This window comes from Sebastes umbrosus, chromosome 15, assembly GCF_015220745.1.
Source record: "Sebastes umbrosus isolate fSebUmb1 chromosome 15, fSebUmb1.pri, whole genome shotgun sequence".
NCBI classification, from domain to species: domain Eukaryota; kingdom Metazoa; phylum Chordata; class Actinopteri; order Perciformes; family Sebastidae; genus Sebastes; species Sebastes umbrosus.
The window spans coordinates 22,611,099-22,629,637 of record NC_051283.1 but is presented as its reverse complement, the minus strand read 5'-3'; the positions used below and the strand labels follow the sequence as shown (position 1 = coordinate 22,629,637).

The following is an 18,539-nucleotide window of genomic DNA, read 5'->3' as shown; positions in this document are numbered from 1 at the left end:
TAAATGTAGCCTACAGTTACTTTCCACTACTGATAAACACACACTGTTACAGAGCATATAGTCTAATAATTGGGAATACGATAAGTGGTTTGGGATTGCCATATTTAATGTAATGCAACTGTCTTTACACTGTTCTAATATATATAGTATACATGTATATATGCTATATATGTATATATGCTGTATGCATGTATATATATATATATATATTACACTTTTATAATTTTAATATATGGTATATATAAAACATTATTATTATTACTGTTATTGTTATTATTATTATAACAAAGTGTTGAGTGTATCTTAAAGTTATAATATTCTATATTATATTATTTCGTATTTGCACTTTTTATAATTATAAAAGTGTAATATATATATATATAAATAAATATTACACTTTTAAAATTTTAATATACTGTATATATATATATATATAAAACATTATTATTATTACTGTTATTGTTATTATTATTATAATAACAAAAGTGGGGAGTGTATCTTAAAGTTATAATATTCTATATTCTATTATTTCGTATTTGCACTTTTTATAATTAGAAAAGTGTAATATATATATATATAAAAATAAATATTACACTTTTATAATTTTAATATACAGTGTATATATATATATATATAAAATATTATTATTGTTACTGTTATTGTTATTATTATTATAACAAAAGTGGGGAGTGTATCTTAAAGTTATAATATTCTATATTCTATTATTTCGTATTTGCACTTTTTATATTTAGAAAAGTGAAATATATATATATATATATAAATATTACACTTTTATAATTTTAATATACAGTATATATATATATATATATATAAAATATTATTATTATTACTGTTATTGTTATTATTATTATAACAAAAGTGGGGAGTGTATCTTAAAGTTATAATATTCTATATTATTTCGTATTTGGCACTTCTTATAGGAAAAGACATTTTGTTTTTTTTCGTCAAAATAGTAATTATCGTTGTGCATATTTGGACATGTTGGGTTTAAACATATAAAGGTTTGCTCTGCAGAGGGAGCCTAGAGAGAGAGAGAGGGACCAGGGCGGAGTTTCGACCTCACCAACATGGCCGCCACGTCCTGTTAAATACGTCACGTCCGGTTTGTGCTCAAACGAGCCACGGATATCAACCCGTCGCTTCCGGTGATGCCTCCTTTTCGGCAGCGGCTATTTCCTCGCCAACATGCCAGTGAGTATCCGGAGGCCGGTGTAAAATGACATTTTACCATTTAATAGAGTGTTGGAGAGCCGCCACACGGCTCAACACTTACGTAAAGACATTAGCGACTCGACCTGTGTCGGTTTCAGAAGCTTAAGCTGATTTTAATTCCAGTTTTAACACAATAATTCTGCACATTGTGAGGCGCATTGTGACACAAGATGGCCGCGCGCACACCGCAGACATGGAGCCAGTTCAACAGAGGACACGAAGGAGCTTAAAACACAGAAAACTAAACCTTTACAGCCGGGATTTAAACCAGATTCTAATGTCGTTAGGTTAATGAATGGGTGAATGAACAAATAACCCTCAAATATGTAGAGATTTACCCAAGATTTACGTAAATGCGTAGCCTTCCGTTACCTAATGAGAGTTATGTAGGCCTGCAGTGGAGCCTGAACGCACCAGAGGAGCCTGAACGCAGCATTTAGCAGAACAAAAACAACCCTAACACTAAAGTTAACTGCAGTTATTTTATTTTAATTTATTGAAAGGATAGGATAGACCCTTGAGATGTAGCATCTCATGTTTTGAGGGGGTCCTACAGACACAAATGCAAAAACACAGACAGACAAAACAGCATTTCATAACAAACACACACTGCAAAGGACATTAAAGAAGGACACAAATACCCCACACCTCACCTCCATATACCATCAATGACACACAGTACACCTGACCTGAATGCACTGTAATGCTGTGCAATATGCTGCCTTCTACTGTGTAATAGTCTGAAATATATTAATTATTTATTTTTAAAAATATTGTTTATGAGTTAGAAGTTATTTTAACATGGTCATGGAGCATATATACTGTATGTTTGTATTCTGGGGGTATTGTTCCTATGCTAGTTTAGTTTATTTATTGAATACACTGAGGGCGTGTTCATTTATTTATTTATTGTGTTGAGTTGAATGTAATATTTATTTTGTACTGTAATTTGCCTTGTGCCTTTTTCTACCTTTTTTCTTTTCTTAAAGCTGACTTGGTGTAAACTGCTCAGAATTCAAATGTACTTATATTAGGTGCAAATAGCAAATTAAACTCTTGAATCTTGAAATACAGAGATACAGACAGCTTGCTCACCATCTCTTGATACAATGACCATATTTAAATCTATTGCATCGGCATAAAGAACATTTTTTTTTACCATTTTGATGCCTTACAATTTGCCTTTACAAATAAGCGTACGCGCATTGTTTTGCCATAAGAGACACTAGACACACCAATAAATAACTTTTCATAGAGGATTTGGTTTAAACTTGAATGCGCTTTGTTTGAACCCAAAATATTTTTTTTTGTGCTTCAGACCCTGACAATTTAATTTTTTGAATTTAAAATGATTTGTGCATGAATTGTGTTCATATGCGACACATTTTGAAGTTTATTGGCCGCACTGCCAAGTGACTGGACTTCCTCTATCATGGGCTTCCAACCTCATTCCAGTGCCAGATTGACCTCGGTTTGCAGAAGGGTTGAGCTAGACCACTGGCTCCCCCCTTTCGAAGGCTGAGAACAAATATCTACTTTATAGCTACTGTATAGTATAACTCTGTTACTGTTGGAGGCGTAGTTAGCGTTGTGTAGCTTGTTTAATCTCTGTAATCTAATTGTTTTGCTGTCAAAGCTTCCACTTTTTTTAATCTTTTCATTCTATGTGTTATCTTAAGTGATAGTTTTAACTGATCCACAACAGATTTCTGATGGGATTCACTCACCTTTTTGTTTAATTTCTCCCCATTATTCTTGAATGCAGCTCGCAAAAGACTTGTTGCACCCATCCCCTGAGGAGGAGAAGAGGAGGCACAAGAAGAAGCGTCTTGTTCAGAGTCCCAACTCTTACTTCATGGATGTCAAATGTCCAGGTATAGTTTTTTTTTTTTTTTTTGTCCATGCAGATTCACTTTCTTCAATACTGTCATGCAACATAAGATAAGATGACCCTTTATTAATCCCTGGGGGGAAATTCAGGTGTCAAAGCAGCAAAGCACAGATACAGAGGTACAGGTGTACACAAAGATTATAAAACAATAAATAGAAATACAGAATATACATAGTGAATGGACACATCGTGTACCGTCTGTCAATAAAAAAAAAAAGTAGTGTACATAGATGTAATATGTGCAGTCTATAAAATGGTATATGGGATGTAGTGTAAAGTAAGTTTAAAGTGCACCAGTGGTTAGGAGAGGTGGTTGCAGGTAGTGCAGTTAGATGCAGATAGTGCAGTTTTCATGTGGGTGTCAGCCTTGGTTGTCGAGCCTGATGGCTACCAGCATGAGGGACTGACCCAGACGCTTTGTGTTGTTCCGAGGGGGGATGAGTCTGTGACTGAAGGTGCTCCTCATTGTATTTATTAATTTACTTTGACGTCAGAGTTGTAACTGGTGTCTTGTTTGTCTTGTCTTCTTTTCAGGATGCTACAAGATCACGACAGTGTTCAGCCACGCGCAGACAGTCGTGCTGTGTGTTGGTTGTTCTACGGTCCTGTGTCAGCCCACTGGAGGCAAAGCACGTCTCACAGAGGGTCAGTATTAACCATCAATATACTCATTACCGGTTTAATGGCTGGCTCCACAGCACGGGTCTCTTACTAACATGTAGAGTTGTAGTTGAGATAATTAGTGCAGCTCGATAATAGCCAGTCTATACGCCACACCATTTTTAAGTTGCTACGAAATGGTATACGTCCTGTAGGAACCCAAAATGTATGATCACCAATTTGTGCAATATTCCTTAATTGATGCAAGCATTTTGTAAGGGTCCTTTTCAACAGCAACAGAACTGAGAATAAGAATGCAGTATACCATTTTGATGCCTTAAATTTGGCTTTTACAAATAAGCGTACGCTCATTGTTTTGCCATGAGAGACACTAGACAAACCAATAAATAACTTTTCATAGAGGATTTGTTTTTAAAATTGAATGCGGTTTGTAAGTTTGAGTCCAAAATATTTTATTCTTCGTTATCTGCATATGAATGAAATGGGGCTGGGCTATATGACAATATATATTGTCAAAATGATATAAATGTCTATCGTATATATTTTTCTATATCGTTTTTATCACGTTATAGGCTAGACTTATATTTATTTATTTTTTCTCTATAATTTAAATTAAAACTTATGCTCATTTTGCACTCAAGTTCTTAATTAATGCCAAAATACTCAGTACTTTTGATTTGTCAAGTATTTAATTCACACAGGAGTATACAAAAATATACTTTACCATGTGGTTATTTCATATAGACTATTTATTTAATGAATCCCCAGAAAACATGCTTTATTGTGATATATATCTTTATCGAGATTTGAAATGACCTGCATCTTGATAGAAGGTTTTGGCCATATCGCCAGCCCTAAACTGAAATGAATGTGATTTTTACGGTTATTTCTTGTATTGAACTGGTTGCTGTGTGAACATTTTCTCTCGTTCAGTAGCCTCACGCATTAAATATCGAACAATATTTGATCCAGTTGCTACTACTTTATGCGTGACAGCTTAACGGGAACCTTTTTAGTCTTTTTTTCTGCTTTGTGTTCATAATCTTACTTAAACAATGGACAAAGATTGAGAACAGAGTGTATATAACACACTGAACCATTGATTTAATATCTTCTCACCAGTGTGACGGGTAACGTTAAGTGTAAAGTCACCTGATTGTTGGCATTCAGCTGGTGCTTCAGACCCGGAAAAATGATTTGTGCATGAATTGTGTTCATATGCGACACATTTTGAAGTTTATTGGCCGCACTGCCAAGTGACTGGACTTCCTCTATCATGGATTTCCTATCTCATTCCAGTGCCAGATTGACCTCGGTTTGCAGAAGGGTTGAACTAGACTACTGGCTCCCCCCTTTCGAAGGCTGAGAACAAATATCTACTTTATAGCTACTGTGTAGTATAACTCTGTTACTGTTGGAGGCGTAGTTAGCGTTGTGTAGCTTGTTTAATCTCTTTAATCTAATTGTTTTGCTGTCAAAGCTTCCACTTTTGAGCTTGGTGCTAGCACAATGATGGGGGGGAAAGATGACGCTTGTATCAGCACTGTGCAGGACAATTAGCAGTGTGCGACGCCTGCAGTATTTCTGTACTGTAAGGCTTCTCTTTTGTTTAACTGTCATTGTCTCCTCTTGCAGGGTGCTCATTCAGGAGGAAGCAGCACTAGCTGTTTTCCCTGGAGCTGAAGGGGAGAGGAGGGGATGGACCGGTTGATATCAGCGCCTTCTGCCTCACCAAGACGGTGGCAGACCCAGCGGTCTGATCCGAAACAAGACCTGTAGACGAACCGGACAGCCGATGGATTTCCACTGTTCATGTCGACGGATCGGTTGTTGCTGTAACTCCACCCTCCAACCCTGTCTCTCTTAATAAAATATTGTTTTGGCTAAAGCAATGGTTGGTGTGTGGTTAGTTTACTTTTTGAAGGAAAGGATTTCTTACTGTCTGAGACATTTCATGCAGAGGCAGAGGTTTTATCATTTTTATGAAAGTGCTACAGGTTATCTTCATAATTCTATTTTCATCTTAAAGGTGCAGTGTGTAGGATCTGGCGGTATCCAGCCGAGAACATTATTCATTTTTTCAGGTGATTATACACTAAATAGAGCATACTTATATTCAATTTCTGCTAATAGATCCCCCTAAATGTTACAAACTGTTCTTAAATATTTCAATACCAAACTGAACTTACATGCATTGCAATGCATACTTGCATTTTGTATTACATGATCAGAAAAATGCAGTGTTCACAGGTAAAGCTGTTCACTGACATGGGAATGATAACTGTTCTCCAAAACTAACCAGGTTTATTTTTTGGTTGTGGAGGGTTTTCTGCAGTGTCTTGTAAGAAAGGAAAACAAATTTAATTGTAATTTGATTAATATGTCTTAAAAATAAACACCATAAAACAGTTGAAAAATATAAAAAAAAAAAAAACCTGCCTATATCTCATCAAAATGTCATAGTATGTCGAAAGATTTCCTGAAAAAAGGCATAGTATAGTATGTCCAAAAATGTCATGAAAAAAAGTCATAGTATGTCCAAAGAATTTATTAAAAAATGTTACAGTGAAGTATGTCCAAAAATTTCACCAAAAAATGTCATAGTTTAGTATGCCGAAAAATGTCATGAAAAAAAGTCATAGTAGTATGTCGAAAGATTTCATGAAAAAAAGTAATAATATAGTATGTGTCGAAAAATTTCATTAAAAAATCTTATAGTAAAATATGTCGAAAGATTTCATGAAAAAAAGTAATAGTATAGTATGTCCAAAAATTTCACCAAAAAAGTCATAGTATGTTGAAAGATTTCCTGAAAAAAAGTAATAGTTTACTATGTTGAAAAATTTCACCAAAAAAAGTCATAGTATAGCATGTCCAATAATTTCATGAAAAAAAGTAATAATATAGTATGTGTCGAAAAATTTCATGAAAAAAAATCTTATTATAGCATGTCAAAAAAAGTCATAGTGAAGTATGACGAAAAATTTCATGAAAAAAAGTAATAGTATAGTATTTCGAAAAATTTCACCAAAAAATGTCATAGTTTAGTATGTCGAAAAATGTCATGAAAAAATCTTATAGTAAAATATGTCGAAAAATTTCACCAAAAAAAAGTCATAGTATAGCATGTCGAAATATTTCATGAAAAAAAGTAATAATATAGTATGTGTCGAAAAATTTCATTAAAAAATCTTATAGTAAAATATGTCGAAAGATTTCATGAACAAAAGTAATAATATAGTATGTGTCGAAAAATTTCATTAAAAAATCTTATAGTAAAATATGTCGAAATATTTCATGGAAAAAGTCATAGTGAAGTATGTCGAAAAATGTCATGAAAAAAAGTCATATAGCATGTCGATAAATTTCATGAAAAAAAGTCATAGTATACTAATGTCGAAAAATGTAACCAAAAAATGTCATAGTATAGTATATTGAAAAATGTCATGAAAAAAGTCACAGTATGTCGAAAGATTTCATGAAAAAATGTTATAGTAAAGTATATCGAAAAATTTCACCAAAAAAAGTCATAGTATAGTATGTCAAAAAATGTCATGAAAAAAGTCGTAGTAGTATGTCGAAAGATTTCATGAAAAAAAGTAATAGTATAGTATGTCGAAAAATTTCATTAACATTTTTTATAGTAAAGTATGTCGAAAAATTTCACCAAAAAAAGTCATGGTATAGTATGTCGAAAAATTTCATGAAAAAAAATCTTATTATAGCATGTCAAAAAAAGTCATAGTGAAGTATGACGAAAAATTTCATGAAAAAAAGTAATAGTATAGTATTTCGAAAAATTTCACCAAAAAATGTCATAGTTTAGTATGTCGAAAAATGTCATGAAAAAAAGTCATAGTAGTATGTTGAAAGATTTCATGAAAAAAAGTCATAGTATGTCAAAAAATTTCATTAAAAAATCTTATAGTAAAATATGTCGAAAAATTTCACCAAAAAAAAGTCATAGTATAGCATGTTGAAAAATTTCACCAAAAAAGTCATAGTATAGTATGTCGAAAGATTTCATGAAAAAAAGTAATAATATAGTATGTGTCGAAAAATTTCATTAAAAAATCTTATAGTAAAATATGTCGAAAGATTTCATGAAAAAAAGTAATAGTATAGTATGTCCAAAAATATCATGAAAAAGTCATAGTATGTTGAAAGATTTCATGAAAAAAAGTCATAGTATACTATGTTGAAAAATTTCACCAAAAAAAGTCATGGTATAGCATGATGAAAAATTTCACCAAAAAATGTCATAGTTTAGTATGTCAAAAAATGTCATGAAAAAAGTCGTAGTAGTATGTCGAAAGATTTCATGAAAAAAAGTAATAGTATAGTATGTCGAAAAATTTCATTAACATTTTTTAGTAAAGTATGTCGAAAAATTTCATTAACATTTTTTAGTAAAGTATGTCGAAAAATTTCACCAAAAAAAGTCATGATATAGTATGACGAAAAATTTCATGAAAAAAAGTAATAGTAGTATGTCGAAAGATTTTATGAAAAAAGCAATTACAGTTTGGTTGTTTTATTATTAGGTTATTTTACTGCCACAGTCAGGTTTTTTTCTGACACTCCAGGAAAGATGCAAAAAGCCTTCATAAGGAGTGAATTATGACTAATTTCTACATTTGTATGGTACCTCTGCTACAGAAAATGGTGCTACCTATTTCGTTTAATACAATTTTACATACTTCTATACAGCCTTCACTTTGTTATTAACACATCTGTCCACCTCCTGTGAGGAAAATGTCCCAACATGATCACTTTAGATGTATTATAGGCAGATAGCTCTACCTGAGAAGCCTTTATATCTCCTCGATCACCTTCTTCAGCCACTCTCTACCTGTCCACACTTGCACCAGCAGTCTCCGTCTTCACCTCCCTCTCCCTGAGCAGGTGGCGGATGGAGGAGTTCTGCGTTGACAGGGTGTTGGACAGGAGCGGCATCAGGCTCCTGAAGCCCTCTCTCAGCTCTTCAATGTGTTTCTCCAGGCTGTGGATGTGTGTGTCCAGCTCCCCCCTGCAGCCCTGCACCTCTGCTAGCACGTCATACAACTGGGCTTGCATCTGCGTTGGGGTTGATGTCCATGGAGGTGCGTGTAAATCCATGAAGAGAAGAGAAAGAAAAGGCGTCAGGGAATGTTAGATGCTACTTTGTTGAGGTTTTATCAGGTCCTGATAGAAAATGATGCGTTCACTTGCCTCTCTCACCTTGCAGAAGTCCGCAAGTGCATTCCCCTGGTCTGCCAGTATCCTCTTCTCTATCTTCACCTGCCGCAGCCTGGGGACAAAATTATTTAGTTTTAGGTGCTACAGGAGGTTAATATGACATTACTACTTTTATAATATAAAAAAAGTGATGAGAAGAGAAATTTAAAGGGCCATTTCACCCACATTACCAATAAACAACCCATAAATACAACACATGGACAGTTTTTAAAACACTGCTTACAGCCTGTGGATTATGCAGATTTGAAGCAGTTCTCTTTCTTTTTATTCACACTGGAAAAGTGACCATTCAGTATGCATACTATATACAGACACTATTCTCCCACAATGCATTACACAAAGGAAATGGAGTGGCTACTCACAGCCAACAAAATGAAATCAACTGGGTGGTGGTGAAACAGCTCCAAAAATCTTGGAAAACAATTAAATCTCAGGAAAACTTTTTTGATGTCTTTGTGAAGTTTAACACATATTCTATCATGGTATAAAATATATACAGTATATATATATTTATAGTATAAAATGGTAAATTATGTTGATATTTTTGATATACTAACTGCTAAGACAGCGTACTATGACGAGTAGTATGTAGTATATACTGTATAGAATGTGTATAGAAAATAGAGGAACCTGATACATGAGATCTGTCAGGATATAGTGACAGTTTGAGCAAATATGACAAAAATTAATTGAATTGGATTATACTTGGACATTTTTATGATATTTGTTATGGCATACTATACTATGACTTTATTATTGACATTTTTATGACATACAATTCTATGACTTTTTTATGGCATAATATAGTATAACTTTTTTATGACATTGTTATGGCATACTAAACTATGACTTTTTTTGGCATATTATACTAGGACTTTTTTAGGACTTTTTAATGCCATACTATACTATGAATTTTTTATGGCATTATTTTATGGTATACTTTACTATGACTTTTTGTTTTCTAACTTTTAATGGAATACAATACTATGTATGTTTTATAGCATACTATACTATGACATTTTTGTGATATTCTTTTTATCTGACATTTCTATGGCATATTATATGACATTTTTTAATATGCTATACTATGAAATCTTTATGTCGTTTTTTAGGCACATTATATCATGACTGACTTTTTATGACATACTTTTTCACTTTTTTTGGCATAATACTATGCCTTTTTACATTACATTTTTATGACATACTATACTATAATTTGTTCATGGCATACTATACTATGACATTTTTATGAATTTTCTAAGGCGTACTATACAATGACTTTTTCTGACTTTTTTGACGTATAATGTGTTTTATGGCAGAATGTTATGACTTTTTAAATGACATTTTTATGGCATACTATATTATGAATTTTTCATATTGTTTTTGGGCAATTCTTGCCTTTCGTTGACTTGAAAGTGAATTGTGGTATGCGCTCTAACTTGTCACTTGGCTATCGGGTTGCCCACTATGACTTCTTTAAAGACATTTTTATAACATATATTATGATTTATTGATTTTTTAAAACTTTTTTTATGGCACACTATACTATGACTTGTTTTAATCACATACATTTCTTATGACATTCTTATAACTTACTATACTATGGCTTTTTTTATGACATACATTTTTATGACATTTAACGACATACTATACTATGACTTTTTATGACATTTTTTATGACATGCTATATTGTGAATTTTTTTTATCGCATATTATATTATTATGTTTAAATTATTTTTATGGAAAACTATACTATGACTTTTCTATCACATTTTTATAAAATAAAAATACTTCTTCTATGACAGGTTTGATAAAAAACCCTGATTTAATACATAAATTTAGTCATTTCTTGTTGGAAATGGGTATAAGGGTGGATGATCATTAAATATCTGTTAGAGAGAGAAAGGTAGGAAGGAAGGAAGAGGTGTGTGTTCATGTGTATTGGTTTAAAGGTTTATTTTCACATTGATACGCTGTTTACCAGGATGGAAAACTAAAGCCAAGTGATGTGAAAGTAAAGATACTAATGTTAGGTACTGATTGATAAACAGATAATTATTACACCATAGCACATGTAGCAAATCAAGTGACAAGACAGGAAAAACAGCTTTATATTAGGGTTAAGTGTCTTACTGGTGGATGGCCAGAAGCAGCTTCCGCTGGTGCATGCGGACTCTGCTGTGGTCTCTTTCTTTTGACAGCTTAGTGTGTTTGTAGATAAGCCAAGTCTCTCTCAGCACATTTGCTGCAGCAATTTTTATCTAGTGAAAGGATGTAGAAAATCAGGAGAGTTATTTTATGTTTATGCACATGACCTGAAAGCACTGCTTTGTTACTGCACATGCTGAACAACACCAACATAATGTGTTTAACTCTGTGTACTACAGTCATTTTGTCTTATACTCAACTTTCAAACCTGATTTTTCTTAAAACAAGAGAAAAAAATCTGTTTGTGGGGTGAGATAATCTGCTGTTTTCTCATGAAACTCTCTGTTTTTAGGCTTTTTTTTCCTAAAAAACAACATGCTGCTGGAGTATTCTGTAAACAATTTGTCTCGAAGCAAGGTAAACCTATTCACTCCGCTAGCAGCTTCTTACTTGTGCAGAACCTCTCTCATTTTTGGGCCTATTTAAATTAACATTACTACATAAAATAAAGCCCCACTAAGGATGATATTGGTATTTACCCTCTTGGTGATGTGGGAGTCCATCATGAAGTTGTGAACATGTTTCTCTGCTCTGGTCAACTCCAGCTTCCTGGCAACCACCGCCACCACCAGGACTGTGCAGCCAGCTCCCTGTGACAGTCAGTATTAAACACTTTTATTATGATTTACAGTCAGGATCTTGTTATAGAGGAAACTATAAACCCCTTGACTCACCATTATTCCAGTGAGGAGGCAGATGCTGCGACCGCAGTAGGTGTGAGGCACCACGTCTCCGTAACCGATGGACAGGAAGGTGACAGAGACCATCCACAAGGCCTCCATGTAGTTGCTACTCAGATCCCTGTAGTTGTGGTGTCTGTAGGAATAAAAAGGATATTATTATATTTTCATGTTGCTTATATTTTGTCTTTTTCTGGTCTCAAATGCTGCTTTACTGATTACTGTAGCTGAATAATGAATATCTACTCTACTTTCACATTACTGATGACTTTTTCCCCCCTAACCCACTCCTAGTTTAAATTGCATTTTGTATTAAAAACCACCAATATTCATCCAAAAAAAACCACATTATCAACATCAAGTCAAGGTTAGGTGATATTTGAGCTTGTCAGTGCCATCCAGTCAGTACAGATGTTTTACAGCAGAGTGAAAATTGGATTTTTTGCTGCAGTAGAAACATTAAAGTAATACTGTGCATCTGCCAATGTTTGGATGATAATTAAATATTAAATATATTAGGCCTTGAGCACTACAGACTCCACTACAGATGCAGCAGTAGGCTGATATATATCACCACATACCTCTCACAAACATGTAAGCCCCACGCTGCCACAATCCACAGAGAGACGCTGAAAATCATCAGCACAGTCCCGGGGTAGGTGGTCATTAGTGTTTTCCCCACAAACCGGGTGTTGAAGTGGATCTAAAGATCACAAAACGAGAATGCATTTGCGTCACGATTTTTGACAGTAGGGGCCTACTTAGCCAGACTATTTAGGATAGCACCTGTCAGATTATGATTATATATTACAGAGGAGATGAGGGATAAGAAAACTTGTTCTCAATCTGGCTTGATACATGGATCGTAGGTTTGGCATTGCGGTGGGGAGACAAAGGTCATTTTCATCACTCTTAAATAGTATTTATAAGGGAAGGGATTAGCCGGGTGCTTATTATCAAACTGTGGAAAAGAAAGCAGACAAGCAAAGGAGAGCTAGCAAGGGGACGTAATCAACATGTGAAACCACTGGGATTCATGGGGGGCCAAACTGATAGTCACACCTCAATTGCCACACCTCTACAGACCCCTCGGCCCACCTAGACATAAGACATAAACAGATGTGTTGAAATATTCATAGAGGAAGCCCAGCCCAAATCCAAAATATTAACTTTAAGATCCCATGAATCATGTCCCTTAACAGGTTTCTGCCCCAAAATCACATCAAAATAGACGGTGCAAAGCCTCTTTCATTTACAAGTGTTATGATCTCATCATAGTACTGTCCAAGCCAGATTGTGTAGGCAGCCCACGGGTGACCTCCCACCTTATTGAGCGCTCCAATGCTGCGAGACGCCGTGTCAGTGAAGAGGCGGCTGTGCAGCATCATGGCCCGGCCCAGCAGGTAGAGCCTCATGAACATGGGCAGAGCCAGGATGATCTCCAGCTCCGTCTCTGACAGCGATAGGTGAGCCGTGGTGTGCTGGAAGGTCTCCTGGAAGTACGCCAACAGACCCACGGGGTAGGGGTGAATGGCCGCCGCCGCCAGCTCCAGGGCTACCAGAGCCATACGGTCGCTTGTCATGGCAATCCGCCAATCCTCTGCACCAATGTCATGAACGTAGAGCTGCCAGAGAGGCGGGGAGAGTACATTATAGTGAAAATGACCATCGAACTTGGATCCAAGATATTTCTGGAAGGTCTCAAGGTTTACACATCTTATACTGTTAGTCTTGGGAAGTACAACTGCATAAGTGGAAAACCTTGTACTAAGCTTTTTGAAAAGAAAACATGTTTCTGTTTCACACAATGATTTTCAGTTTTTTCTTTCCCCTTGTAAAATATTTATTATATTTGACACTTTCATCTCTAAAAATCCTTCGAACGAAACAGCCTGAGAATAAAAAAACACTTCTTGGTTTGCTCACAGTGCCGTAACTTGTGATGAGTGGGCATAAAAAGACTTTGCTCAATTTTAGAGGGATACAAGTTTGGGAATCACTGTTGTAGAAACTTCAGTGCCTTTTTTAAATGAGACCATTTTCAGTTCCCCATGAAATGACTATCCAAAAAAAAAAAAAAAAAAGGATAGTTGGTGATTCCTTCATTGCAGATATGGACTGCTTTTTGCTACAGATTTTCAGAGAAACCTTTACATTTGAGAGAATGTCCCTGGAGGAGACCGTGGGCAAACCTGAAATAATTATGAACAGATGAGTTACCTGAATCTCACAGCAGTGGTACGCTATGATGAAGCCCAGCAGGATGACCGTAGAGAAGCTGATGATGGACTTGAGTGCGAGGGAGTAGACGGAGCTCTGCGAGACACACAAACACACACACAGATGAACACACGCAAACATGACATCATTGTCGAGCTGATGGCTGTTAGTCATTACAAAGCACAATCTATGAAATGGCTTCTCTGTAACCTTATAATCTCACATACATTTAGATAATCCATTTGCATGATTTAATGAACATGATCTTATGGGGGTAATGTGCATTTCCCCGCTAACTCGACAGATTGTGCAGTTATAAAGATTATGTGGGGGGAAAAGGGTAAGTAAAACAAAGAAAAAATATCCCTGGAGGACTATTAACAGGTTTTCTTTTTCTCAGTGGCAAATGAAGTGAAGGGTGAAGTATGTTATTACTCAAAAATGTGATTACTTAGGCAGTAAGGCTTTGACAAAAAATGTGTTCTTTTCAGAAAAGATGATCACTACACTTGTGCAGAGGGATTTCTTTTCTTGAAATTTTTAAAAAACCTTTACATTCCCATTGCTCAAATGAATTATCAGGGTCTCAGTCTGGTTTTCCTGTCTTTCTGACCTTGCTGTAGACGCTCCAGGAGAGCTCCGTCTCCGTCACCATCAACACCATCCCGAATATCCCCACTGCCAGGGCGCAGTCGTTCAGCCGCTGCCTCCTCAAAAACAGAGCCCTCCTGTGGACCAGCCGCCAGCCGATGTTGTGGGTCCTCGAGTATGAGTCGTCCTTGTCGTCCTCTTTGTGTTTTGGGCTGGTTTGGGAATTGGGATTGGGGTTCGGGCAGGGACACTCGGCACCCGGGAGAAAGCCTTTGCCCTCGGTCAGGTCCTGGCGATGCTGGAACGTCTCATTGTGTGACTGGAAGTCGTCATCTTTGCTGGTGATGATGATCTCCGGGAGACTCTGGCGGTTGTGCATCTCCAAAAAAACGTTGCCTGACTTGCGGCGCGCTCTGCCCTCAACATCCTTGACGTCCAAGTGCGACCTGCAGGGGCCCCTGAAGGGCGACCCACAAGGAGAAATGGGGACGTCGGAGAAAGAGGTGACTTTCTCCTGGAGTCTGTGAGCTCCTGCTTTTTTGGCTTGGCACTGGTGATTACACTCCTTGTGTGTTGGATTCTGTCTACTCCCCGCTGACCTTTTCTCACATTTCTTCCCTTTGCCTTTGTCTACCCTCCTGTTGGAGCGAGGTGAAGGTGCGACGTAAAGGTGGCCGTTGTATAGAGGAGTGGTGGCCATGGCCTGGGTTCTGTCCAGCCACACGGGGTGTTCGGCTGATGTGTGGACTGTGTGGTGGATCCCACACTGCGCTGAGCAGGCCTGAGGTGGAGGAACCATCCTCGGCGGGAGGAGGGGGCGCTGGTCCTCCACATCGTCTCTATCCACCACTGACATGTTCATGGAGGGGGAGTGCTCCATGGTGAGACGGTTTACAGGTGAGGATACACCAAATCTTTTGAAGAGGTTTGAACAGAGAAGGAAAATATTAGAGGCAAGTGAGGTTAAAAAGTTGAGAAAAGCATTGTGAAAGAAAACTACAGCTACAAGAAAACATCTAAAGAGCAAAACAATACCCTCTTTCAATAATTTGGCCAATAACAAATATTTGTTTTAATGCACATTAATCAAAATTTAGTCTCAAACTTAACTGGAGTGTAAGCTCAAAAATGTTAAAATATTTTCAGCTCTTTTTATTCTTACCTTCTGAAGTCAAGTTTCACAGACAACTGTTTTATCTGGAAAGTATTTTAGTGTTCAATCTTCTTAAGGTCCTGAAGGTCACATCGGCCTGAGTCACAAAGAGATCCTCCGAATACAATCCTGTTGCAACTTGGACTCAAACACAACACTTTCATAAAGAAAACATTCAAATTTGTAATATAAAAACTAATCAAGCTGCAACATCAATGAGCTCTGGCGTGATCAGATCAACATATTCCAAACGTCCCAGGCTCTGCGTGTAGAAACTTTCAAGCAATCCATTAGCAGCCTTGGCATCACGGAGCCCCTCCCATAGATTGAAGCTGAGGTCATGAACTTCACCCTCATATGACGACATACGAGGTAAATACCCGTGGACATCCGTTACATTTTCAGGCATGTTTTCCCTTGTTGGGCCGTGTACGATTTGTCCACCATCAGTGCATCTTCCTTAAAGCTGGAGGAGCTTAATGACTGCAAAGTATCTAAGTTGCAGATGTTGCATTGAAGGCAAAGAATGAGTCATCTGTCTGTTTTTTAGCCGGGATTGGCAGATTTTCTCCTCCCTATGTGTGTGTGTGTGTGTGTGTGGGAGGGGACATCTGCTTATACATTGGTGCCCTGGTGTCAAAAATCAGCTTGAAATCATTCTCACAATTTGCTAAGAAATGCTATTACATCCCTTTTCATTTGTAATTTCATCAATTGATGATTATTGTCACGATAGAATTGCAAAGTGGGTGATACAAACTTTAACTTTAAATAAATCTAATCTTCTAAAACAGAATAACGGTCCTCAATATCAATTCAGCAGATTAGTATTGCAGATTAATCAAGAGAGACATAGATCTGATACTTATGAGCTTATGAAATATCAAATATGTCACTCCTTAAGCGAACAATATGCACAGAGCGGGGGTTGGAGTATTAAGCATTAAAGTCATAACAATGACATTCGGCATCATTTATTTATCTAAATCCTTGTGACAGATGGGTCCACAGATAACAGAGCTCTAGACCTAAGGAGCAAAGGGGGTAGGGAGTGGGTGGAGCACGTCCGGATAGTAGCAGGATAAAGAAAGGCATTATCTAATCTGAAGATAACATGTATTTAAAGATAGATGGAGGGTGAAGGAGGTCGGTGGTGGGCTGTATGACATGTGCACAGGTGGGAAAGCGAAGACATGGGGGTAGTCTGATCAGACAGTCTGACGTCCCACCAGATGTAAAATAGATTAATTATGCTAAAACTACTATGTTCTACTCTGAGACTTAGCCAGATGCTGCTGCCTGGGTTTTTTTGTTTTGATATTCTGCAGGCAGGAAGCTCCCAACTGTCTGTGCTTCAGTGCGTGACTGTGAACACTTCAAACCCTTGCGGATGGTATCTAGTAAATACAGACCATATCTCACATCCTTGCACAGAACTAGATCCTAATATATGTCTATTTGGTCTGCTAGCAAGCAAGACTCCCTCTGCTGCGGTGATAAAGACTATGAATGTTCTTAAATTAAGTTGTCCTTTTAATAGCAAGATGCTGAAAGGATATATGCACATCTGCAAGGCTTCAAATTAATTCAAGCCTCCAGCCAAATGCTTGTAAATCCTGGCCGCTGTAGCTGGTGGCTAAGTATGTCAATTCCTCTCTCGGCTCCGTGGCCGGTAGCCAGCACGTTTTCAATTAGTCTCCTCTATTGCATCAATCATCCTTTTGCTGCTAAGAAAGTGAAATTAAACGGGGATGTTTTGACTCCACTAATTGCGGTGGCTGGTAAATGGCAAATCTGCGTCATGCCCTGAATCTTGAGGGTGCGGGTCAGTTTCATCTACCGGTCAGGATATTAATTGCGTCAGTCCTGACCTGTTGGGACAAATTGGTCAAAAGATAAAGAAGTCCCATCAGGATGCAAACAGCAGTTAGAAATGTTTATGCTTTAAAGATCAAAAGTCACGATTAGGGTTAAAGGAATAGTTTCACATTTTGGGAATTGTCCTTATTTGCCAAGAGTTAGATAAAAAAATGACTCTCATATGTCTGCTATACAAATAAAGCTGCCTTGCCTTGCATAGAGTGATGCAGGGATGACATATTTTTATAGGCCAAGCAGGAAGTTAGCATTGGCATGGGTTCCCTCGACAAAAAGCCAATGGGATTTTTCAATTGGGTTTTGGATTATTGCAGAAAATAAGCTCTGTGGGAAACAAACGTTTATGATACTTACACCTTTTGTTCATCAAGATTATCTCGACAAATTAACACAACATTTAAGACTTCTTAAGCATCAGCAGAAGTAAAGCGCTAACGTTGGGCTATAACAAACTACACCACAGTTTAATGACTTCACGTCACCACCACTAAGTTAAAGGAGTGATGACGTTTTGTAGTCTTATTTAGCCACTCTTTAGCAAACGGCTTTTTTAAAACGAGTAAAAGCTTCACAGTTCACGAGTGGGACATTTACTGACGTACTTTATGATATAGAACAAAACAATAAAATCTCTTCATTTGCGTTAACCCCAGACCTTAGTTCAGGCATCTAACTCAAAACCCATTGATGGCCAGATGAGGGAACCGGAAGTGTTAAAATGCTAACTCATTTCTGGGTTTTAGGACTCATTCCTGCAGCACTCCAAGAAAAATATGTATGACCATAAATAAAGAATATAACATAACACTCAACCTTTAACAATATT

The 18,539-nt window shown here is 36.7% G+C and overlaps 2 protein-coding genes and 2 non-coding genes across 5 annotated transcripts in view; 3 read left to right on the top strand and 1 right to left on the bottom strand.

Annotated features, from left to right (window-relative positions):
* Window positions 1–1,063: 1,063 nt before the first annotated feature.
* rps27.1 (ribosomal protein S27) lies at window positions 1,064–5,637 on the top strand. The gene is made up of 4 exons (XM_037794398.1): window positions 1,064–1,212; window positions 2,999–3,107; window positions 3,659–3,769; window positions 5,381–5,637. Exons 1-4 carry the CDS (start codon window positions 1,207–1,209, stop codon window positions 5,407–5,409), a joined length of 255 nt encoding a protein of 84 aa, XP_037650326.1. The 5' UTR covers window positions 1,064–1,206; the 3' UTR covers window positions 5,410–5,637.
* LOC119504058 lies at window positions 2,634–2,763 on the top strand. The gene has a single exon (XR_005210503.1). It is a non-coding gene; the product is annotated as a small nucleolar RNA SNORA35 (small nucleolar RNA).
* On the top strand, window positions 4,990–5,119 carry LOC119504059. Its single transcript, XR_005210504.1, has one exon. It is a non-coding gene; the product is annotated as a small nucleolar RNA SNORA35 (small nucleolar RNA).
* A 2,596-nt stretch (window positions 5,638–8,233) lies between the features above and the next one.
* Window positions 8,234–18,539, bottom strand: part of LOC119502992 (small conductance calcium-activated potassium channel protein 1-like) — a 16,575-nt gene continuing 6,269 nt past the window's right edge. Inside the window, exons 3-12 of one of the 2 annotated variants that reach the window (XM_037794387.1) lie at window positions 15,845–18,473; window positions 14,705–15,596; window positions 14,092–14,187; window positions 13,197–13,496; window positions 12,453–12,574; window positions 11,866–12,007; window positions 11,671–11,781; window positions 11,117–11,244; window positions 8,957–9,035; window positions 8,234–8,821 (exon numbers count right to left, since the gene is read on the bottom strand). In XM_037794387.1, the coding sequence (XP_037650315.1) occupies window positions 8,594–8,821; window positions 8,957–9,035; window positions 11,117–11,244; window positions 11,671–11,781; window positions 11,866–12,007; window positions 12,453–12,574; window positions 13,197–13,496; window positions 14,092–14,187; window positions 14,705–15,562 (2,064 nt within the window). In that variant the 5' untranslated portion in view covers window positions 15,563–15,596; window positions 15,845–18,473 and the 3' untranslated portion in view covers window positions 8,234–8,593. The remainder of the gene's footprint in view (window positions 8,822–8,956; window positions 9,036–11,116; window positions 11,245–11,670; window positions 11,782–11,865; window positions 12,008–12,452; window positions 12,575–13,196; window positions 13,497–14,091; window positions 14,188–14,704; window positions 15,597–15,844; window positions 18,474–18,539) is intronic. The other variant, XM_037794388.1, reaches the window with a different exon arrangement.